This window comes from Papio anubis, chromosome 2 (genome assembly GCF_008728515.1).
Source record: "Papio anubis isolate 15944 chromosome 2, Panubis1.0, whole genome shotgun sequence".
NCBI classification, from domain to species: Eukaryota; Metazoa; Chordata; class Mammalia; order Primates; family Cercopithecidae; genus Papio; species Papio anubis.
The window spans coordinates 153,145,051-153,170,281 of NC_044977.1; the positions used below are offsets into that span (position 1 = coordinate 153,145,051).

The following is a 25,231-nucleotide window of genomic DNA, read 5'->3' on the forward strand; positions in this document are numbered from 1 at the left end:
CAGAGTATTAATTATTAATATTCCTTGCTGGGAAAATAATTCAGTGATATCTCTCCTACTTGCACGTCCATTTATAGGCTCTCTGCAAGAAGAAAAATATGGCTGTATTCTGCCCGATCTCGCAGGCAGTCAGACCTTATGGTTGTCCTTTCTTGTTCCCTGAAAATCGTTGTTGTTCTGTTCTTTTTCAAGGTGCACTGATTTCATATTGTTCAAACACACATGTTTTACAATCAATTTGTATAATAGTGGCCCTGAGGTGACGTACATTCTCAGCTTATGAAGATAACAGGATTAAGAGATTAAAGTAAAGACAGGCATAAGAAATTATAAGAGATTTGGGAACTGATAAATATCCATGAAATCTTCACGTAGCCGGACCCCACACTTGCTCACTCACACACCCCTCACTACTCTGCACCTGGCTTGCCCTTGATAGGCACGGGGTCTGGGCTGGTAGCACAAGCTGAGTACAGCCTGCTGGGCTGAGTGGGCAGAACAAGCCCAGCAGGTGTGAGCAAAACTCAAGCAGAGGTGCCACTGGCCACAGGGGTTTCTGACTGGTGAAGTGACACCCTAAGGATCCTGACACTCCCACCTCAGCCTCTTAAGTAGCTGAGATCATAGGTGCGTGCTATGACACCCAGCTAACTTTTTGTATTTTTGGTGGAGACGGGGCTTTGCCATATTGCCCTGGCTGGTCTCAAATTTCTGAGCTCAAACAGTCTGCCTGCCTCTGCCTCCCAAAGTTCTGGGATTATAGGCATGAGCCACTGTGCCCAGTCTATTGTTTTAAGTAGATTTGTCTTTTAGTATTCATACCAGAGATATGACTGGATTACACACCACAAGTATATTATTAGAGTATTCTGCATTTGTCTGTATACTCACTTTTACCAATGGGTTTTATACCTTCAAATGTTTTTTTGTTTTTGCATGTGGTGTCCTTCTCTTTCATAGTGAAGAACTCCCTTTAGCATTTCTTATGAGTCCCTTTCAAGTGTTTGCTTTTCCTGGTAAAGGCTTTATCTCCTTCATATTTCAAAGATAGCTTTGTTGAGAATAATATTCTTGGTTGACAGGTGTTTCTTTTTCTTTTTCTTTCAGTACCACTTTGAATGTCATTTCACTCCCTCCTGGTCTATATGCTTTCTGCTGAGGATTCTATTGCCAGATAAATCAGAGCTTCTTTATATGTTGTTTACTTGTTTTCTCTTGATGATTTTAGGATCTTCTCTTTGTGCTTGACTTTGAGAATGTACTTATTTATTAAAATTTTAGATTTGGGTAAATGTGAAGTTTTGTTACATAGGTAAACTTGTCCCATGGGGGTTTGTTGTACAGATTATTTCATCACCCAGGCATTAAGCCCAGTACCCAATAGTTATCTTTTCTGCTTCTCTTCCTTCTCCCACCGTCCACCCCAGTATCTGTTGTTACCTTCTTTGTGTTCACAAGTTCTCATCATTTAGTTCCCACTTATAAGTGAGAACAAGTAGTATTTGGTTTTCTGTTCTGCATTAGTTTGCTAAGGATAATGCCCTTCAGCTCCATCCATGTTCTGGCAAAAGACATGATCTTGTTCTTTTTTTATGGCTGTAGAGTATTCCATGGTGTATATGTACCACTTTATCCAGTCTATCATTGATGAGTATTTCGGTTGATTCTATGTTTTTGCTGTTGTGAATAGTGCTGCAGTGAACATTCATGCATGTGTCTTTATGGTAGAATGATTTGTATTCCTCTGGGTATATACCCAATAATGAGATTGCTGCATCAAATGGTAGTTCTGCTTTTAGCTCTTTGAGGAATTGCCATACTGCTTTCCACAATGGTTGAAATAATTTACACTCCCACCAACAGTGTATAAGTGTTCCCTTTCCTCTGCAACCTTGCCAGCATCTGTTATTTTTTGACTTTTTAATAATAGCCTTCTGACTGCTGTGAGATGGTATCTCATTGTGGTTTTGATTTGCATTTCTCTAATGATCAGTGATATTGAGCTTGTCTTTTTTTTTTTTTAAACATAGTCTTGCTCTGTTGCCCAGGCTGGAGTGCAGTGGTGTGGTCTCAGCTCACTGCAACCTTCTGGGTTCAAGTGATTCCCCTCCCTCAGCCTCCTGAGTAGCTGGGACTACAGGCGTGTGCCACCACATCTGAATAATTTTTTAATTTTTAGTAGAGAGTGGGTTTCACCATGTTGGCTGGGCTGGTCTCAAACTCTTGGCCTCAGGTGATCCACTCGCCTCAGCCTCCCAAAGTGTTGGAATTATAGGCATGAGCCACCGCACCCTGCCTAAGCATTTTTTTTTAATGCTTGTTGCCTGCATGTATGTCTTCTTTTGAAAAGTGTCTATTCATGTCCCTTGCCGACTTTTTAATGAATTTGTTTTTCTCTTGTAAATTTAGTTCCTTATAGATGCTGGCTGTTAGACCTTTGTCGGATGCATAATTTCAGATGTTTCCTCCCATTCTGTAGGTTGTCTGTTTACTTTTGCTATGCAGAAGCTCTTAAGTTTAATTAGATCCCATTTGTCAAGTTTTGCTTCTGTTGCAATTGCTTTTGGTGTCTTTGTCATGAAATCTTTACTCATTCCTATGTCCAGTATGGTATTGCCCAGGTGAGAATTTGTTCTATGCCTTGGGGTAGGCTTATTTGAATTGAATCTGTCTGGTGATCTTTGACCTTCCTGTTCATGGATGTTTATATCTCTTTGTAAATTTGGATAGTTTTCTGTTACTATTTCTTTGAATAAGTTTTCTACCCCTTGCTCTTTCTCAACTCCCTCTTGAAGGCCAATGATTCTTAGATTTGCTCTTTTGAGGTAATTTTCTATATTTTGTAGGTATTCTTTTTTCTTTTTCTTCTCTGTGTATTTTCAAGTAGCCTGTCTTCAAGCTCACTGATTCTTTCCTCTGCTTGATCCATTCTGCTATTAAAAGCCTCTAATGCATTTTTCAGTTCAGGGAATGTATTTCTCAGTCCCAGGATTTCTGTTTGATTTTTTTTTTAAGTTATTATTTCAATACCTTTTAAAAATTTCACTTATAGATTTCTCAATTGATTTCCTGTGTTATATTGGAGTTCACTGAGTTTTTGAATCCTGGGCAGACAGGGATTAGGAAGAAGCAATGACTAAGGAATATACAGATATAACATTAAAATTCTTTAACCAGGCACAGTGGCTCAAGCCTGTAATCCCAGCACTTTGGGAGGCCGAGACGGGCAGATCACGAGGTCAGGAGATCGAGACCATCCTGGCTAACACAGTGAACCCCGTCTCTACTAAAAATACAAAACTAGCGAGGCCGAGTGGTGGGTGCCTGTAGTCCCTGCTTCTTGGGGAGGCTGGGGAGTGGGAGGGAGATAGTAAACCAGGGAGGCCAAGAGGCTGCAGTGAGAGCTGAGATCCGGCCACTGCACTCAGCCTGGGGAACAGGCGAGACTCGTCTCAAAAAATAAAAATAAATAAATAAAATAAAAATAAAATAAAATTCTTTTTGAGGCAGTCTCGGCTCTGTCGCCCAGGCTGGAGTGCGGTGGCAGGAGAAAATCCGCTTCACTACTGCTCTGCCTCCCGAGACCACTCAGTCTCCTGCCTCAGCCTCCCAATAACTGGGACTGGCGCCCGCTCCCCTTGACTATTTAACTGACCTGTGAATGGGGTTTCACCGTGTTAACCAGAATGGTCTCGATCTCTGACACGTCACCGACCCCAAAATGCTGGGATTACAGGCGAGCCACCGTGCCTGGCAATAATTCTTTAGCAGTGATAGAAGGAGGCTGGGCATGGTGGCTCAGCCTATAATCCGCTTTAGGAGGCAAAAGAGCAGAGGGATCACTTAAGGTCAGACCAGCCTGGCTAACATGGTGAAACCCTGTCTCTACTAAAAATACAAAAATCCAGGTGTGATGGTACATGCCTGTAATCCCAGCAACTCAAGTGAGGCAGGAGAATCACTTGAACCCAGGAGGTAGAAGATGCAGTAAGCCGAGATCATGCCACTGCACTCCAGCCTGGGCGACAGTGAGACTCTGTCTCAAACAAACAAAAACAATGATAGAAAAGATTTAACATCACTGAAAGTTGTAAGGTAGTAAACCCTAAACCTCCACCCCTCCATTAAAGCAATGATTGTAAGACTATACTTTGAACAATTATATGACAACAGATTAGCTCACTTAGATGAAATGGACAAATTTCTAGCAACACAGAAATTGCCAAAACTGACTTAAGAAGAAGTAAAAAACTTTAGTAGATGTGTAACAATGGATTATGTCAATAATCAAAACCTCTGAACAAATAAAGGCCCAGAACCAGATGACTTAAAAAAGAAGAAGAAAAAGAATTCTTGATCTGAAGAATCTCACCTCACTGGCTCGTTAGGGTCAGTCACTGGCTTCTTTTTCCATCTTGGGGGGTCATGGTTCCTTGTTGGCTCTTGTTTCCTGTGGACATATATCTATGTCTTCTCATTGAAGGATTAGTTATTTCAGTTTTCACTGTCTGGCTTGTTTGGGTTTTTCTTGGATATGTTTACATAGAGGTTCTTTACAATTCACCTGTTGAATTTCCTTTATGCTAGGTCACTGCCTCCTCCTTGGTACTAGATGGCAGCTCATGTCCAGGTTTGCCACAGCTCTGGCAAGCGTTCAGAGTACTGATCGTCCTAGGTTGGGGAGATCCCAAATGGGATACTCCAGCTGTGTGGAAAAGCTGGCTAGGGTTTCATACCCAGCGAGCCTATAGAGTGTATCTCCTACAGTGTGATGCTGCTGAACAGCCCTCTAATTTAGCATCTTCTTTGGCTGAGAAACCAAGCAGATTTTACAGACTGGGGTTGCTGCTATTCCCACCTCCCATCTTTGTCTTTGGTTGCTCTCAGGAGTTTTTCTTCCTACAGGCACTTGTGATGCTTTCTGTGGGTTGAGGCAGGGACAGTTCTCCTGCAACGAACCCAAGATGGTGGGGAAGTTGGTCTTGATCTCACTTTTTCCAGTGTAGAAACTGAGTCTGGGGAAAATTTTCCACAGGCAATTCCTTGCAGATTAGGGGAGAGGCATCACAGTTACAGAAGTCCGATTCTCCTACCATCTGCTTGAAATTTTTTCACTTCTTTTTGTGGTTCTGGGGATTGTCCCATCCTTAGATTTGAGTTCTGGGATATTGCTGGTAATAATCTTGGCATTGGATATTGGCTTTTGGTTTTCTGTTGGGGGAAGTGAAGTCAGATTGCTTCAACTCTGCCATTTTGGTGATGTCGTTCTCCCTGATTATTTCTTGATGATAATTTCTTGATTATGGACTTACTGTGAGTTTACAGTTGCCCACATTGCATGAATGCCTAGGTTGACTACACTATTTGCAATTCTGAATTAATATTCTTTCCTGATTATTGTTTTAATGTAAACTTAAACATAAAATTATACCAGTTTTATGGAAATTCTTGAGTTCCTTTACTTGGTAAGAAATGTCTTGAATGCATGCAATTATGAACTGTAGTTTCCCCATTTTATAGTTATTTGACTTGTATTTTTTCAGGTTTATGATATATTAATGTTCCTAGAGCTTATACTCATTTAAAAACAGCCTCAGTACTGAAGTTCTTGAATGAAACAGCTCAATAGAAACTATGAAGATGCCTTTGTGTACAATATGGTTAGGATAGCATGTCCTAGATGTACATATCATAATTATGTTTTTAAAAAATATCTTATAGGTGAAGTGCCAGCATTATAAGAAAAAACGAACGGAGCAACAAGAAACTATTGCTTCTTTGCAAACGGAAGTCTGTAGATTAAGAAAGGAGGAAGAAGATCGCATTGTCACTCAAAACAGAGTGTTTGCCTATCTGTGCAAAAGAGTTCCTCATACCGTCTTGGATAGACAGTAATTTCGCTACATAAATTGATATGTAGCTAGATTCATGGTTTTGTTTGTTTGACCTGATTTTATCTTGGGGGTGGTTATAACTCTTATAAACTAGAAAAGCCTCTCTCTCCTCCTCTTCTGCATTGTTTTTCCGTGCTCATCCTGTTTTTTGTTTGTTTGTTTGTTCGTTTGTTCTAGAGCTCCTTTGAGGAATGGAATTGAACATTTACTAAAAATAACACTAAACTTTTAAATAAATTTATAATTAATCAGACATTTCTCAAAATAACTGATCCTTTTAGTGAAGAATAATATTTAGAGATCACTGTATGGGTTTTGGGGTTGCTTAGTTTTATTATGTTATTGATTTTAGGAGTTTTTAGTGGAAAGAACTGGGGACTATATATATTTAACCCAGCTGAAGTTAAGATAGTATTTTTATTTAAATTCTGATTTTACATTTGTAACTGTTGTCTTTTCTACTGAAAATCATTCTTAAGAACAATATTATAATTATTAGCTATATCTGATAATACATAAAAATAGTTTCAAAATATTAAAACTAGAATTACTAACAATAAGCCTACTGAATGAAATTTAAATTTCTGGCATTAGGAGATATACCTCATGTAAATGATGAGTTAATGGGTTCAGCACACCAACATGGCACATGTATACATATGTAACAAACCTGCACATTGTGCACATGTACCCTAGAACTTAAAATAATAAAAAAAATTTCTGGGCAGCTCTCTTGGACATTAATATATTCCACTATGTATGCAGTCAAGATGTATATTTCTAAAATATCTTGAAATACTTGTTTCTCTGTGTGTTTGCATCACCAAATGCAGTTAGATTTGTTTCAGTTTCTTTTCAATTTTCAGGGATTGCTTTTTAAATTTTTACTTTTGAATGTATAAGCATTTATATAATTCCAAAATCAAAACTATTCGTTATTTATATTTAGAGAAGTTGTGTTTTCATTTCTGTCCCCTTTATTCCATCCTATCCTTACCTCCCCTATAGGTAATTGATTTTAAATGTTTAGTGTTATTTTTAGCAATATAAGTAGTATGGATATTATGTTCATATTCTCTCTTGTTTACATGCTAGCACCTTCTTTTTTTCTCTTAATAGTTTAAACTGATTGCATTTTAAGTGGTATTATAGGCTTACTTAGTAGGACTGGAAATCTTGAATATTTAGCTGTTTCTATTTTACTATAAAAATCAATGAGGTCAGATATAAAGTAAAAACAAGTTAAAACTATAGGTTTTTTTGATAATTATTTCAGAGATAATACACATATATATACATATATAATTTTCATCCTCTTGAAGGAAAAGTAAGGACAAACACATAACAAAAACAACATAAAAATGTTAGTGAAAGATGTGAATAAAGAGAAGAGGGAGGCAAGGTAAGAAAAATAGGAGAGGTAAGGAAGAACAAAAAGGAGAGAGGCAGGGGAGAGAGAACTACAGTGGGAAGAAGAAGGAGGAGAAGAGAGAAATTGGACGGGAAGAATGAAAAAACAAAAAAACAGCTAAGATAACTGAGTACGAGGGTGAGAGAAGCACTGAGAGAACTTGCAGTGTAGCAGATGAAATCAGGCTAATTCAGGTATGAGTTTGTCCAGTGGACCAGAGATTTTCCACTCTGTTTTATTTTTATCAATACAAACTTTCAGTTTGAGACACTGAAATAAAAAATTGTGAATTAAACCTATTGGAAATACATGAGTTGTAGCCACTACAGATATTATTAAAAGTTACATGGGTACTGGGCTGAGTAATAGGGCACACACAGATGAATAAAGCCATGATTCCTGCATTCGGTGACCTGATAGTCTAGTTGGGTAGATAGACAGATATGCAGGTAAGTAAAATATAAAGCAGTTAGTGGTATGTACTATAAGGTGGGGCAGATAGGATGCTAAGTGGGTATGACGTAGGGAGAAATTAGTGAAAGGTAGTACTGACTACATAGGCCTCATGAATGAGTTATCTTTTTAGCTGGACTACTAGGAACTATAGAATATTAATAGGCAGAGGTGAGAGAAAGGGTGTTTCAATTAGAGGAATATGGTAACAGAAAAGTGAATGTGTTTGGGACGTCAAGAGTCCAAGAGGTCTGGAGCATAGGATACTTGAGATTCTGGGAAGAGTCTTAAGAGACAATATGACAATATGGAAAGTGTGCTGTAACTTTGAGAGACTTAAATTGGCCGAAAAGTTTGAGTTCTTCTTTCTGTGTGACAGGAAACATACCCAAAGATTTCTGAGCAAGGAGATTAAACCCAGAGACAGAAAGACAAGTTAGTAATCGGTTGTAGTAGTCTAGGTGAAGGCTAATGAAGGTCTTAACTAGGACCAAAAAAAGGGAGAGACACTGCAAAGATGGACAGGAGTTGTCCGGATGAATTGGCTATAGATGTTGAAAGGAGTGGAGGAGTCAAAGATGGCCAGTTTTTAAGCTACATTTGAAGGAACGGGGAAGGAACCGATGAATTCATTTATGGATATATGCTTAGACACCTTCAGTCATCCATGTAGACATATCAGGCCTATTGTTAAAAGGGCCAAACTCCAGAGAACTTCCAAATTCCATATACAGAAAGAAGAGGCAGAAGAGGAATTGTGTTTGGGTATCATGATAACCAAGGAACAAAAGTGTTTCAAGGAGAGGGTGATCAGCAGTGTTGCATGCTTCCTCATTGGTTAACTTGTTTACTTTTCCACTATTTTATTTGCTCAGAATTCCCAGTACTTAACATGTAGTAAGTCTTCCCTAAAACTTTATTGAAGATAATTGGTTACAATCACTCAGAATGAATGAAGTTTGCTGTGAAGGAAAAGATTAGAAATAGAAGCGTAGCACAGGGGGGAAGTAGGTCAAGAGGATTTGTGTGGGATATAAAGATTAAAGCATATTTTCAGGAAAATAGAAAATGTGAAAGCTGGTGTATGTCAAGATGGGGAAGGGTTGAAGAGAAAAAGAGTAATCTAGAAAGTTGTGACATTAAGAGCACAATTGGCTGAATTAGGTCTGAAAAGGGGGATGGGTTGGTAATGTTTTCCCAAGATAGGAGGGAAACAGTATAAATTGTTCCTTTAAAAAGAATAACACGTGAAAGCATAGTATTATTTTGTTTTTCTCTCATTTTTTAAATCACAAAAGCAATGAGTGTTTATAAAAATTCAAACAATATAAAAGTGTATATGGTAAAATGTAACAAATCTGCTTGCTTTCCTAATCCCCACATCTCAGAGATAACCTCCTCTCCTAACAGTTTGGTGTGTGTCCTTCCTACTGTTTCTCAAAAGGAGTGCTGTTGGCATTTTGAGTGAGACAGTTCTTCTTTGTGTATTGTTGTGTTGTTCACCGGTGAATTTTTAGCATTCTGCCCCCTCTCCAACTAGTCAATATGGCAACATTGCCCCTCCATACACCCACTAGGTTACAATTTATTCCCTGGTTAAGAACCCATAGAGTTCTTTTTCAGTATATATACATATTCACATCTAACTTTTTTCTTTTCTTTTTAGACAAAGGTAAAAAATATACATTTGATTATGCAACATTAATTTTTTCCATCATCGTTCCTTGTTAAGGACATACAAATTTACATTATTTTTTCTACTTCTCCATTATTTCCTTTTTTTTTTTTTTTCTTTTTCTTTTTTTTGAGACAGAGTCTTGCCCTGTCACCAGGCTGTAGTGCAGTGGTGTGCTCTTGGCTCACTGCAACCTCCGCCTCCCAGGTTCAAGTGATTCTCCTGCCTCAGCCTCCCAAGTAGCTGGGACTACAGGCGCGCACCACGACGCCCAGCTAATTTTTTGTATTTTTAGTAGAGATGGGGTTTCGCCATGTTGGCCAGGATGGTCTCAAACTCCTGACCTCGTGATCCACCCACCTCAGCCTCCCAAAGTGCTGGGATTACAGGCTTGAGCCACTGTGCTCAGCCCATTATTTTCTATAGTATGGATGTGCCATTAACTTTTCTCCTGATGGAGAGTTAAATTATTTCTGGCTTTTCACTCTTATAAATAACGGTGCAGTGAACAACTTTGTTCATGTTGAGTTGCATCCTTTGACATATTTCTGTGGGAGATATTGCTAGAGGTAGAACTGTTGGGACAAGGAGGATATGCATTTAATATGTTGAGATATAATGTTTATAGTTATTTTTAAATCTATAGTTTGAAATTAATATAACATATGGCTTAGTATAGTATTTGCTTTCTGGTAAGAATCACTTAAATTTTTTAAAGCCTGCCAGATAATCTGTACTTACTTTTACACTGTAATTTGAAATTATGTAGTAAAACTAGTAGTTGCTCTAATACTGCATTTTGAAAATAATTCAATATTCTGTTTTCTAGGTTGCTTTGTCTAATTGATTACTATGAATCTAAAATTAGAAAAATTCATACACAAAGGTACGAATAATCCTGTATTACAGTTTTTAAAGTTTTTAATCCAGTAATCACACCAGAAGTTTCTGTAGCTTTTGAAACTTTAAATATACTATGGAAATCCACCTAATATGTCACTGTGAAGTTCTTTTTTATAAAGATCTTGACGACTGTATTTTACAACTTAAGTCAAGATGTTTTGTTGTATTTATGTTAAATTATGTATACTTATTTATCACCGAAGTATTGGTCACAACGGAAATGGTATTTCCCTTTATTTTCTTGAAGTATTACAATTTTTTCTACTGATGTGATCTAGCCCCTGGGTAGTTACTGAGTATATCCACAAAGTGCATAGAATTAGATTGGCTGCCTACCAAAGTGCAACCTAATTAGTATGCAGATTTATGTGAGATAAACATAAAATGTCAGTGAAAAATCAAGCTTATAGATTAAAACACACTTATCACATGATTAAATAAGCATAGAGATAAATGGTTTTGGCTAAACTGAAATAGCTGAAGGATATCTAAGATATAATTTAAAATGCTTTAATGTAAGGTCACTAAAACAGTAGCTAATCTTTTTATTATTTATAGATGGAACAGTTCTTTTAACAAATATGTATTTGAGCACCTATTTTGTACCATGTTCTAAGTAATTAGGATCCCATAATACAGCAGATAATTCTTCATTTTAATGAAGCATACGCTCGAGTAGTTTTGCCCCAAGAATAGTGACTTTCCAAAATCTTGGAGAGAACAATGGCAGAGCTCTGTGGGTTGCTGGTTGCTGATTATCTGTAGTACCGTGGGGACTCCAAAAAAGAAAAAAAAATAAGAAGAAAGGGAAAAGAAAAGGAAGAAGGAAAGAAGGGAGAAGAGAGCAACTAATTAAAAAGCAGCTTCTTGCTTTATATTCTTTTCAGAAAGCAGCATTTTATCAAGTAGCATCAGGGACCTTCTGACTTCCAAATGAAACTGTCGTTTAGATGGTAGAGATTCTACAAAGATAGGACAACTACTCAACTAGGCTGTTGTAGCACAAAATCAGACACAGATAATATGTAAATGAATTGGCACAGGTGTGTTACAATAAAAATAGTTACAAAACCAACAGCCTGCTGAATATAGCCTGCAGACAGCAGTTTGCTGACCCCTGATCTAGATGATGAAGAGAGGGGATTTGGGGTTTTTGGTAAGAGTAGAATAGATTTAACATAACATAGCCATCAGGAAATTTTTCATGTAGAATATGATGTGAGAGGTACTTGTAGAGTTCTGCAAACGGGGTTCTCTGACTAAAGGTGACAAAAGGATTGAGGCCATTGGAGTGGTGGTATTGAATTTAGTTGTCATGAATTTGTAATGAAAATTTGGGGTTGAGGAACAAGCGACTTGGAGAAGAATCACTTTTTAGCTTAAAAAGCTTTTCATTAGTTATCTAGCTGAAGGAAAGTATTTTGGCCTATGCAGATTATCCTTGGGTCAGATATTTGGATTGAATGTCTTATTGAGGGAAGTGGAGGATAGGAAGAAAATATGAGATACATTAATAAATAATATTCTACAAATGAGAAAATTTGCAGCAATAAAAAGAGTCTCCTAAGGAGGGAGTTTTTCAGGATTCATTGACTGAACGGAGTTTATATTATAAACTCAGTCTCCTTTTTAAGAGTGAGTACTAACTTGAAAGTGAGATTCTGGCAATTTCAGGATAGATTTTGAGATCTACCAATAGGATATAAGTATCATCTAAAGAAGTAGGAGTACTGTAAAAAGAGGATGTAACAATTCATTGACAAGTATTACATTAGTAAAGAAGATGAAAGAGGAGAGAGGGGAAGACAGGCTAAGATTTGGAGGCCTAAGTAGGATAAACAGGAAGCACAGGAGAAGAGCTATGAACCTGTAGAACTGAAGCAGCAAGACCAAAGGAAGAAGACAGGTGGGACGTGGGCCTCTTGCAGTGGCAAAAGCTTCTCTGCTTATCCATTTTTTTAAGGCCAGTGTTGTCCAAAGTTTTTTTTTGTTGTTGTTGTTTTTATCATCAGACTATATGCACATGCATAAAATAAACACATTGGGAATAAATAAATCATTTGAACTGAATCAATCCATTGATAACTTACTAGACTGGTGATATGTTTATGTGTAATACTAGAAATCATGCATGTACCCAGTGCACACTAGGCTACAATAGTAATACTTTATGCAACAGTTAAAGCGAAATGTAGTCCTTAAACAATAAAGTTGTACTTAACAGAAAAGTATTTTATACTGCTTCAGTTTTTAAATTTAAGATTTAATGAAATTCAAAGTTTATTTCTTTGGTGGCATTACCCATATTTCAAGTGTTAAGCAGTAACCACTAGCTCATGTAGCTGTTGGTTACCATATAGGACATCACAGTGATAGTTAATCAGGATTGCTAAAAATAATAATAGGTATTTGCTAGCACTTTGCATTTCACAGAGTCCTTCAGTATCTTTCGTTTGCTTTTTACATCAGTCCTGTAAAGTAGATGTGACAGGTACTGTTTTACAGATGAGAAAATAAATTCTGAGAGATTGATTTATTCAAATAATACAACTAGTTAGTGGTGTTATCAAGGCTTGAACCAAGACTATTAAATCTGTTGCTTTTTCCACTTATGATCTGCATTTTTTCATATAGGTTTTTTGGTTACCTAAAAGTACTAGAGGGAAAAAATAGTATGTGAATGCATTTTTTGAAAGAACCTGGATGTTCCACCTATGTTTCGTTTTGTTTATTCAGCAGTGCTTTTTCACCTCTTATAGTCCATAGTTTTTCTAGGCAGTGAGATACAGTGGTGAATAAGACAAAAGTTCTGGTCCTCATGGATCATATATTCTAAATAAAAAGAGAGTAAATGGATATTGTATGTCCTATAATAATAGATAGTAGTAGTGTTCTAATACCATTCTCTATGAGAACAAGTAGGAAATTTGAATTAATTTTAATTCATGTTTAGATGATTAAACCCTCATTATGTTGGTTTAATTAGATTTTTTTCTTTGAAGATAGATTTTTCATAAGTATACTGCATGCATATTTTCATAGGCAATATAAAGAAGATGAAGGTCAGTCAGAAGAAGAAAATGACTACAGAAGTCTGGATGCCTCACCAACTTATAAAGGCCTTTTAATGGTATGGGGACTGCATAACCAATAAATACTTTTTAATAAAGTAAGTAATCTAAGAAAGTTAATTATTTTTCTATGAAATGTGTTGCAGTCATTACAGAATCAACTCAAGGAGTCAAACTCTCAGATTGATGCACTTTTAAGTGAAAAGCTGAACCTCCAAAAAGATTTGGAAACCAGGTGAGAGAAACTTAAGTATTTTTTTTTTTTTTTTCTGAGACAGGGTTTCACTCTGTCACCCAGGCCAAGTGCAGTGGTGTGATCATGTCTCACTGCAGCCTTGACCTTTAGTGCTCAAGACTAATCAAGTCCCTTAGCTGGGACTATAGGTGCGAGCCACCACACCCAGCTAATTTTTTAAATTATTTATTTTTAATTGAGACAGAGTCTCACTCTGTCCCCCAGGCTGGAGTGCAGTGGCGCGATCTCGACTCACTGCAACATCTGCCTCCCAGGTTCAAGTGACTCTCCTGCCTCAGCCTCCCGAGTAGCTGGGATTACAGGTGCGCGCCACGACGGCTGGCTATTTTTTGTATTTTTAGTAGAGATGAGGTTTCGCCATGTTGGTCAGGCTGGTCTTGAACTTCTGACCTCAAGTGATCCTTTCTCCTTGGCCTCCCAAAGTGCTGGGATTACAGGCATGAGCCACCACGCTCGGCCTCTAATTTTTTAATTTTTTGTTTGGTAGAGATGGGGTCTCCCTGTGTTGCCTAGGCTGATCTTGAACTCCTAGGCTCAGTGCCGGAATTCCCAAAGTACTGGAATTACAGGCATGAGCCACTGCATCCCGGTCAATTTTTCTTCATCCTTTAAAAAGTAAACATATACTGGAATTTGGAATATTAAATGCACCATTCTATCTCCTTTGCTCTAAAGCTAATCATGAGTACATAATATTCTTATACTCACTTTAGTCAGTTCTCTCCCACGATAACTTATGAAAGGAACAAGAACACACGGGTAGGCAAGGGAAATGAGAAAATAGGAGTCCACATGGAAGAAGTTAAAACTAGCTAAGAACTTCAAATAAGCTGGGCACAGTGGCTTTCGCCTGTAATCTCAGCACTTTGGGAGGCAGAGGCAGGCGGATTGCTTGAGGCAGGAATTCGAGACCAGAGTGGGCAACATGGCAAAACCCCTTCTCTACAAAAAATATAAAAATTAACCGGGTGTGGTGGTCTCTGGCTGTAGTCCCAGCTACTCAGGAGACTGAGGTGGAAGGATCACTTGACCCCAGGAGGTCAAGGCTGCAGTGAGCCATGATCATGTCACTGTACTCCAGCCTGGGTGACAGAGCGAGACCCTGTTTAAAAAAAAAAAAACTTAAAATAGATTCAGTCTTTTTTTTTTTTTTTTTTTTTTGCTTTTAAAAAATAGCTGTCTGGGCGCGGTGGCTCAAGCCTGTAATCCCAGCACTCTGGGAGGCCGAGACGGGCAGATCACGAGGTCAGCAGATCGAGACCATCCTGGCTAACCCAGTGAAACCCCATCTCTACTAAAAAAATACAAAAAACTAGCCGGGCGAGGTGGCGGGCGCCTGTAGTCCCAGTTACTCGGGAGGCTGAGGCAGGAGAATGGCCTGAACCCAGGAGGTGGAGCTTGCAGTGAGCTGCGACCCGGCCACTGCACTCCAGCCTGGGCGACAGAGTGAGACTCCGTCTCAAAAAAAAAAAAAAAAAAAAATAGCTTTAATGAGTTACAATTGGTGTACAGTACACTGCATATATGTAAAGTACACAATTTATTGAATTATGTGTATACACCTGCGAAACAGTTATAATTCAGATAATCACCTTGGAGGCTAGGTGCAGTGGCTCATGCCTATAATACCAGCACTTTGGGAAGCCCAGGTAGGAGGATTGTTTGAGGCCAGGAGTTCAAGACCATCCTGAGCAACACGTGAGACCTCGTCTCTAGAAAAAAATTTAAAAAATTAGCCAGGCATGGTAGTGTACTCCTGCAGTCCCAGCTATTAAGGAAGCTGAGGTGAGAAGATTGCTTGAGCCCCAGAGGGAGGTCAAGGCTGCAGTGAGCTGTGTTCATACCACTACACTCCAACCTGGGCAACAGAGACCCTGTCTCTTAAAAACAAAAACAAAACAAAAAACAAACACCCTAAAAGTTATCTCTTGCCTGTTTTGTAATCCCTGCTGCCTCTCTTTGCCTTTGCCTCAGGTAACCACTGGTTTGCTTTTAGTCATTATGCATTAGTTTATATTTCCTAGACTTCATATAAGTGGAGCTATACAATATTTACTTTTTTTTGTCTATTGTCTTTCACTCAGCATGATTATTATCTTAAATTTTTATTTTAATTGTTAATTGACAAATTACAGCTGTATATATTTATGAGGCACAAAGTGATGTTACGATTCATGAATACAATGCAGAATAATTAAATCAAGCTAATTAACATATCCATCATCTAATACCTTTTGTGGTTGAAAACGTTTGAAATTTACTCTTAGTGATTTTGAAATGTACAATACATTAATATTTACTATATTAGATTCAGTCTTATACCAGCAGAGTTCTCATTCTCAAATTATACTGGAATGCCTTGTTGTTCTTATTCCTGTGCTGTGGGATGAGAAGAAAAGTAAAATTTATAATGGCACACAACAGAAAGTTATATCCAGCATAGCTACAAAAGGATGACACTCTCTATGTTGACAGTAATAAAGAATGAACATTTTTGAGTCTTGTTTTCATTCAACAAGTATTTGAATACCTATTGTAAGTTAGACATTGTCCCAAACTCTGGGATGAAGAAGAGACCAAAACAAATTTCCTGTTCTCAATAAGCTTATACTTTAATGGCTGGGCACGGTGGCTCCCGCCTGTAATCTCAGCACTTTAGGAGGCCGAGGCAGGCCTCCTGAGGTCAGGAGTTTGAGACCAGCCTGGCCAACTTGGTGAAACCCTGTCTCTACCAAAAAAATACAAAAATTAGCCAGGGGTGGTGGTGCACATCTGTAGTCCCAGCTATTCAAGAGGTCAAGGTGGGAGAATAGCTTGAACCTGGGAGGTGGAGGTTGCAGTGAACTGAACTCGTGCCACTGCACTCCAGCCTAGGCGACAGTGTGAGACCCTGTTTCAAAAGAAACAAACAACAACAACAACAAAAAACTTACACCTTAATGGAGAGAGGGACCTGATACCTAGCATGAGTCATTTATATAAAATGTGAAAACCTTGAACATAATAATATGTAAATTTATGATTAAATAGTAAAAATTTTAAAACATACATGGGAATAATGAACAGTGAATTAAGGATAGTGGTTATCTATGGTATGGGAAGGAGAAGAATGACATTAATGAGGGACATGTGGAATTTTAAGTATATGAATAAAGTTTAAGATTTGAATCATAATCTGTTAATATTCAAATTTGATAAAGCTAGGTGGTGGATACACCAGGATTTGTTATAATGTTCTCTGTTTTTGTCTGTATACTTGAAATATTTCACTATAAAAACAAGTAATAGATTAGCAGCAAAAAATAACTAAAAGGCTTTGAATAAGGGATAACAGAGAAGAAGAAATCTAAATGGCTGGTAAACACCAAATTAGCAATCATGAAATATTTTCAGAAGTTTAATAAGTATATTTGTGACAAGTAACAAAGTATTGTATGTCGTTTATTTAACTACCTTTATGGTTTTATTTAGTAAATTGAATTAATTTATCATTATTTATTTTCCACAGGCCCACACAGCATGAATTAAGACTTTATAAACAGCAGGTGAAGAAGCTGGAAAAAGCCCTTAAGAAAAGTGTCAAGTAATTATATTTTTACCAAAATTACTGCTTTTATTAGGATTTTTTATTTTATTTATTTATTTATTGAGATGGAGTCTTGCTCTGTCGCCCAGGCTGGAGTGCAGTGGCGCAATCTGGGCTCACTGCAAGCTCCACCTGCCAGGTTCACACCATTCTCCTACCTCAGCCTCCCGAGTAGCTGGGACTACAGGAGCCTGCCACCACCCCTGGCTAATTTTTTTTTTTTTTTTTGTATTTTAAGTAGAGATGGGGTTTCACCATGTTAGCCAGGATGGTCTCGATCTCCTGACCTCGTGATTCACCTGCCTCGGCCTCCCAAAGTGCTGGGATTACAGGCGTGAGCCACTGTGCTCGGCCTTATTTTATTTATTTTTATTACATGTCAGCTTATGCTACCTCCTAGTGGCTTTGACTTGGACCTACCAGGCTGATGACATTAAAAGGGGGTATTTCTGGTTTCACAGTTTAAGAGCAATTTTTACTATGCCGGATTTGGCTATATATTTATCTTAAGTGAGAACAAAAAAAGGTAGTTGCCTGAAGTAATAAAGGACAAAGATTTTAAATAGAAAATTGTCTTCAGAAGTAATGGAAGAATTGCAAGAGAATCAATGAAATTAGAAGTGACAAGCCTCCAATTTTTGTTGTTGGTAGTTATGATCTGAATGTTTTAAAGTGAGCCTTATCACACTTTAAAAGTACCAGAAGGAATGCAGTGAGCCATTTATATCTACTGCTTGTACCCTCCCTGACTTTGGAAAGCAAGTTCTCAGTGTTTCAAAGAGTTGATCTCAAACAGTGATTGTGTTTTCTGAAGATTATGTATGTGTACTCTTTGATTCAAGGGAATGGGATTTGAGAAAGTAGTTTGGGGAGTGTTGGGATGAAATATTTTGAAAGCTATGAGTTAATATATGCATTAAATGTATTAAGTCAATTGTATTAGCATATATGATTCAGTTCAGTGACAGCTGTGTTTCCTCCTTCCTGTGGCAACACATAACACAGTGACAGGCAAGTATCATGAGTAACGAGTAATTACATACTGGGTTAAAATAATAGGGGCCAGGTGCAGTGGCTCACACCTGTAATCCCAGCACTTTGGGAGACTGAGGCAGGAGGACTGCTTGAGTCCAGGAGTTTAAGACCAGCCTGGGCAATGTAGTGAGTCCTTGTCTCTACAAAGAATTTAAAAATTTGCCAGGTGTGGTGGTGCTTACCTGTAGCCCCAGTTACTGAGGAGGCTGAGGTGGGAGGATTGCTTGAGCTCAGGAGGTCAAGGCTGTAGTGAGCTGTGATCACACCACTGTACTCCAGCCTGGGCAACAGAGCAAGACCCTGTCCCTCCACCCCTCCTCTCCCCCAAAAAAAGATAATAGAGGAGGAAAACTAAAAAAGAAAAGAGAAGTGGCAGGTTCAGAAAGGATGCATGCATATTCAATGAATAATTATTCCCTTCCTACTATTCCTTGATATTTTGTGTACTTCCAATTCTTCTTACATCTGTTTGGCATTCTAGGCACTGGTTGCAGTGGTAAGCAAAATAGAAAAGGCCCCCGACCTCATAGAGATTACATGCAGGGAGAAAGATAATGAAAAAATAAATAAGACAATTTTAATATACTATAAGTACTAAACGTACACTACTGGGTGAGTAGCCATTATATGAGTTTGGAGAAGAGATGGTAGTGACATGGTCAAAGGTGGCAGTAGTGGAGGTGATGAGAAGTATTTGGAATTGGAGAATGGAGGTAGAACCAATAGGACTTCATGATGGGTTGAATATAGGGAGTTGTGGGGAAAAAGGAAGAATCAGAAGTCTCCCAAGTTTTAACCTTGAATAACAAGGTGGTTGTCGGTGCCATTAATGAGATAGGAGATTGAGAGAGAAGCAACTGGGAGGAGGAGGATGTAGGGAAGTAAAAAGAGAAGGAAACCTGTTGACTCTAAAGCAAGTGTATAAGATACACACACACACGTACACACATGCATGCACTTATGCATACATAGAGATACATAGTCTTCATTATTCATAGATTCCATATTTATGAATTTGCCTACCTGCTAAAATTTATTTATAATCACAAAATCCGTACAGCACCTGCAGTCATTCATGGACATGTACGGGGCGGAAAATAATTTGGGTCACCCAACACACACACGTTTAGTTTTCAAACAAGATGATGCCCTGCCCTGTTGTTTGAGCTGTCACACTGTAAACAAATGTCCTTTTCTCCTATCTATTTAGTGATACTTTTTTTTTTTTTTTTTTGCCATTTCTATGCTTTTTGTTGGTGATTTCTTTAAGATGGCCCCTGAGTTAGTGCTGAAGTGCTGTTTGGTGTTCTTATCCACAAGAAGGCTATAATATGCCTTGTGGAAAAAATATACCTATTAGATAAGCTTTATCAGGTATGACTTATAGAGTACTGTTGTCCATGGGTTCAATGTTAATGAATCAACTATATATATATTTTAAAGGTATCTTTAAATAGAAACATACATACAACAAGGTTATATATTGATTATTTAAGGAAAATGTGACCAGACTTGCAGGAACCTGACCCTGTATTTCCCCTAGGAGCAAGTGGTTCAGTATTTGCTAATTCAGCATTCATGGTGATTTTATAGAACATAACTACCATGAATAATGAGAATTGACTGCATATAGATATATATTGTTGTTGTTGTTTATTTGAGCTCTGGTCTTTAGAGTGACTTTATTATCGTCCTTTAAAATTACGATTCAGACCCAATTTCTGCTATATTTTTCCTCTAAATTTTGAAGAAATGATGTGTTTTTGCTTTTAAATCTCTTTTTAAAGTTTATAACTTTGGTAGTATCTAGACATGGAAACATGGAAACAAATCTGGGAGTGTTATATAATTTAGCCAAGTTATACAGGTTACTCGTATATGGAAGAACTTGAATAGAAATCAGATGCTTATCCAATCATTCTGACTCCAAAACTTATACTCTTAGATACCATACAGTTAGAAGTAAACAGAACACTCAATGAAACAAAAATTTTTAAGGTAAAACTTACAAAATTTTTACTTTGCAAGGTAAAACTTAAAAAACAGAAAATATTTTTAAAACTTAAGAAATTTAAAATTAAAGAAACTTTAAAAACTTAAAAAAATTTACTTTTCAAGGTAAAACTTAAAAAACTTTTATTTCTGTAGTGCCAGAGGTAGCATATTTTTTCAGAGTACTACTGATGCTGGGGAAATAATTAAAACTAAACTCTCCTGTCCATCCAGTGAATTCTCTTTACAAATGTAGGAAAAAAAAAAGAAACAGTTTTATCACTGAATTCAATCAGATTCAATCAGATTGTGACGCACATTACAGGCAATCTGCTAGAGATATTGCAAGGACAGAAAGAAATTTCACCTTTTTGTATAGCCAGGCAGATACAATCCATTATATACATGTTAATTATCTGTATTAAAGGAAAAATAAAAACTTCTATTGTTTTTTGATAAGTAAGAGGTTACAACTTGGGGCCAGGAGCCTAGACAAAATTCCAACAGAGTCAGGGAAACAAGGTACCATCTTCTGAGATGTTCACATTTCAAAGAAATGATTCCAAAGCCCCCAAGAAAGACATTGCTGAAATTCAAAACTGGCAAGAGCCTTATTTAGCTCTTAATAAGATTTATGTACATCTTAAAGAGAGTAAAGGATTTATAGTTACAGATTTTCCAAAGGAAATGCTACAAGAAATGGAAGAGGGTATAGTCTCTTTTCTTTTTGGAACCAAAGAAAATTGAGTTAGTTTGTGTTTTTTTTTAGATTTGTAGTTAACAAACTTTCAATGTCAAATAAGGCTATTAACAATTTAATGTGGGAGAACATGGACTCTTCTTGAGTTATTATTACAAACAGGCTGATTATAAAATTACCTTGTTAGGAAGTGATTAAATAAGTCTGCCTCTGTAAGATAAACAAAGGTACTACACTAATTTCATTTAATTTTTCAATAGTATTTATGTTTTACTAGGGGAAAAACAAAATCTTACAGCCACTCTGTGTTGAGCTGACAGTCCTTGAAGTGGTTAGGCCAATGAGCCAAAGTGAAATTAACAGTCAAACTGTTAACTTACTGCTATAGGATAAACAAGAGGCCAAAATGAAAAGGGCTGACTCTTCGATGTTGCATTTTTCCCTATTGGAATAGCACCAGGCGAGGAACAGTCTGACATACACCCAGATGGGGGGAACCATCTCACTGCCTAGGAGCCCTGCACAAAAGATTCCTACTGTTTTAAGGTGTAGGGAGAAGAAAGGCTAGGAGTGGAAAAGTACTGAGTCAGAGTGGAGAAAAGTATTTTAATTAAGGCTTCTCCACCAATGAGAAGATCTTGGATAGAGGTACTTGACACATGACTCAGTCTAAGCTCCAAGAGGCCCCTAATGGAGGTGCCTAGGGTAGGAATGCAGAAATGCTTGTGGCAAGGCACTAGAATAACAGTAGTAGTAGTATAGCTTTCAGGAAGGAAGAGATTGCATTGCACAGGCTGTGCATCATGTCTGGTGTGGAGAGGACAGCTTTCCCCGCAAGAGATCTTCTGGGCAAAGCCTTTGTAATTACCTATGGCTGTGCCTGAAATATAACACATTGGATTTTAGCCAGGAGCTGGACTTTTCAACTAGAGAAACACTTGCCTTCAGAGTTTGGCACTGGTGCTGGGTTGAAGTGAACCACCCCTCTTTTCATCACTAACTGTCTTAGGAAGTCCTAAGATTGTAGGGTAAAAGACTCGGCGAACAATATAGCTTTGAAAAGCTCACACTGATGCACCTATGTGTTTTGCATTAATGTAGTTAAATTAGTGGAATTTTTAAAAACAAAATTGGCAGTCCTTTTTTTAACTTGTTCCTCATCTCCAGCATGGATCTTATTCCACTGTGATATCACGGAAAAGCTCTAACAGAACACAGTTAAAAGCTGTAAAGTTTCTGCACATGGAAAGTTATCTTATGGAGATGGCTATACAAAATAGATAACAGCATATTTTAAGTTGGAGGTACAGTTTTCTGTTTTCTCAGTGTCCACAAAAAAACATAGTTGCTGCTGCTGAATACATGGAGTAAGAGTCTGCAAAGCATGCAGAGTACCCCTTAGCCACTCCTAGGGGATTTTTATTATCTTTCAGGCCCTTCCTGACTGCTCTGGATACTGTAGAACAACTCTGCCATATTTCTGAGTACAGCCCAGGCAGCTACAACACAGGTTTCTAAAATGACAATTAAGTCATGCAGATAGAAAATGAGGAAATCATCAGCAATATAACATGGAAGTTATATCGTACATGTATCGTTTTTCCTAGACTCAAGGCACTATAATAACAGCAGTAATAGTTACAGCCTTCAGGAAGGGCGCAAGCTTTGCTAGTACATAGACAAGTGCCCTTTTAGCTCTCGTTTAAGAAAATTTAGAATGAGCCAACAGTACCCTGGGCTCCTTCCCTGACCCCCAGCATTAGACAGACTATAGGCTGGAAGCAAGTTGCACTTCCTCCCTTGCCCATTTTAACCTCAGCTTCTTTGGCCCAGGGCTCCACTTCAGTCTACTTGTCTTGGCATGGGTAAGCCAACATTTCTTCTTTGTTGTCTGTGCATTTTTAATATATCCTGAGGCAACCTCCAGACATGCTTGATCTGTCCAACTTAACTCCTGAGGCACCAATTATTGTTTTTATTCTCCAGTTCTAAAGCTACATCAGTTGTAAGTAGTTTGGTTTCTAATACTGTTTTCTCCTGAGCCCTGTTAATTACTTGCATGATTTTGCAGAATGTGAAGTTTTTCAGTAGTACTGTTAATGGCAGATATTTTCTGTGAGACTAAGTGAAACAGTTTCCTGAGTCCCCAGCTTTTACTAATCATTGTCTTATATAAACTTAGAAAAACAATGAGACTAAATGAGTTAATACATGTACAGTGCTTAGAATTCCTGCATAGAGAAGGCTCTCAGTACCTACTAGTTACCATCATTAGGCTCCCAGTAAATTTTAGTTACTGTAATTATTAAGCGAGGATGTATCTCTTTATTCATCTGGTTAATAGAATCACATTTCATTTCCCAGAGTAACTAATCAGTACATGCAATTATATATTTAGATTATTGCACTGACAGCAAAAATGTTGTATATCTACAGTGTAACATTTATTAATCAGATTTGCAAACAATTCATTGATAAGTTGAACATTTTCACCTAAGTGAAAGGAACTAACATTTAAATTCAGATATATCAGTTTACTTCTAGTCCTTCTAGAGGCCACATCAGCTTTTCTGTGTCCTTTTTTGTTCTGGATAATATGCTCTTGGCACTGCCTTTAGGCAAAACTGAAGAATGTGAATGTAGTAAATAGATAGGAAGTCATTTATAATTTGGCTTGGGCCAAATATATATATACTCACTAGAAATAGCAGAGAATAGCAATTGAGTGAATATAAGGGGAATATATGTGACTGGAGTGGGTAATTGTAGGGAAGTAGGAGAATCAAGTAAGAAAGGAGTCAGGAGAAATACTGTGTTAGGACTGGCCGGGCGCGGTGGCTCATTCTTGTAATCCCAGCATTTTGGGAGGCTGAGGCGGGTGGGTCACCTGAGGTCAGGAGATTGAGACCAGCCTGGGCAACATGGTGAAACCCCCTCTCTACTAAAAACAAACAAACAAATATACAAAAATTAGCTGGGTATGGTGACGCATGCCTGTAGTCGCAGCTACACTTTGGGAGGCTGAGGCAGAAGAATCGCTTAAACCTGGGAGGCAGGGGTTGCAGTGAGGTGAGGTCATGCCACTGCATGACCCAATTAGCTTGGGTGACAGAGTGAGACTCCATCTCCAAAAAAAAGAAAGAAATACTCTGTTAGGACTAACAGCATGGAGAGTTTTGAACGCTAGCCCAAGGAAATTAGATTTAGCACATAAAGGAATGGGAAATCATTGATTGTTTTTCAACAGGAAAATGACATGATGGAGTTTTACTATTCTGTTTTTACAAACAGCAGGCAGAGCGCATCATTAATGAGTCATAGGAGTCAGTTTAGTGGGTTGAAGTCCCAGCAGGAAACTGATGGCATACTCAAATTGAAGAGGGGTAATTTGAAGGACTATTAAGAGACTACAGTAGTCCCCCCTTATCAATGGGGGATACGTTCCAGGACCCCCAGTAGATACCTGAGACCTTAGAACCAAACCCAATCGCCATCAATTGGAACATATTTATGTCTATGTATTCCACCCACAAATTTAATGCTTTTTCCATCTTTTTTTTTTTTTTTCCTTGAGATGGAGTCTCGCCCTGTTGCCCAGGCTAGAGTGCAATGGCATGATCTCAGCTCACTGCAACCTCTGCCTCCTCCCGGGTTCAAACAATTCTCCTGCCTCAGCCTCCCGAGTAGCTGAGATTACAGGCACACACCACTATACTTGGTTTTTTTTTTTTTTTTTTTTAATAGAAACGGTGTTTTACCATGTTGGCCAGGCTGGTCTCCAACTCCTGACCTCGTGATCCTCACGCCTCGGCCTCCCAAAGTGCTGCGATTATAGGCGTGAGCCACCGTGCCCAGCCACTTTTTCCATCTTAACTAAGCATGTATCACACACTGTGGCTGTAACTTTTGCAGTTTGAGGTCCAACAGCAAAACTAGCCCAGATTTCTTATTCCTTCTTCACAATTTCACAGGTAGAAGATTCATTCATACTGTATATCTTAGCAACCTCAGCATACAATTTTTTTCTTAAGTGGAGAACTTTCACCTTTTCACTTAAAGGATGCGCCTTATGATTTCTCTTTGGCATATCCAAATTGCCAGCATTGCTGCTGTTGCATTTTGGGGCCATTATTAAGTTAGGGTTGTTACTTGAACATAAGCACTGTGATACCCAACAGTTGATCTGATAACCAAGATGGCTACTAAGTGACTAATTGGTAGGTAGTGTATACAGTTACAGCATGGATAAGTTGGA

At 38.0% G+C, this 25,231-nt stretch overlaps 1 protein-coding gene across 7 annotated transcripts in view; it reads left to right on the forward strand.

Moving 5' to 3' along the window:
- CEP70 (centrosomal protein 70) overlaps positions 1-25,231 on the forward strand; it is a 107,125-nt gene that overhangs the window by 65,978 nt on the left and 15,916 nt on the right. For all 7 annotated transcript variants that reach the window (XM_017955849.2, XM_009201624.4, XM_003895046.5 and 4 more), the window contains 5 exons: positions 5,722-5,891; positions 10,263-10,319; positions 13,379-13,466; positions 13,554-13,642; positions 17,172-17,246. In XM_017955849.2, coding sequence (XP_017811338.1) covers positions 5,722-5,891; positions 10,263-10,319; positions 13,379-13,466; positions 13,554-13,642; positions 17,172-17,246 — 479 coding nt within the window. The remainder of the gene's footprint in view (positions 1-5,721; positions 5,892-10,262; positions 10,320-13,378; positions 13,467-13,553; positions 13,643-17,171; positions 17,247-25,231) is intronic.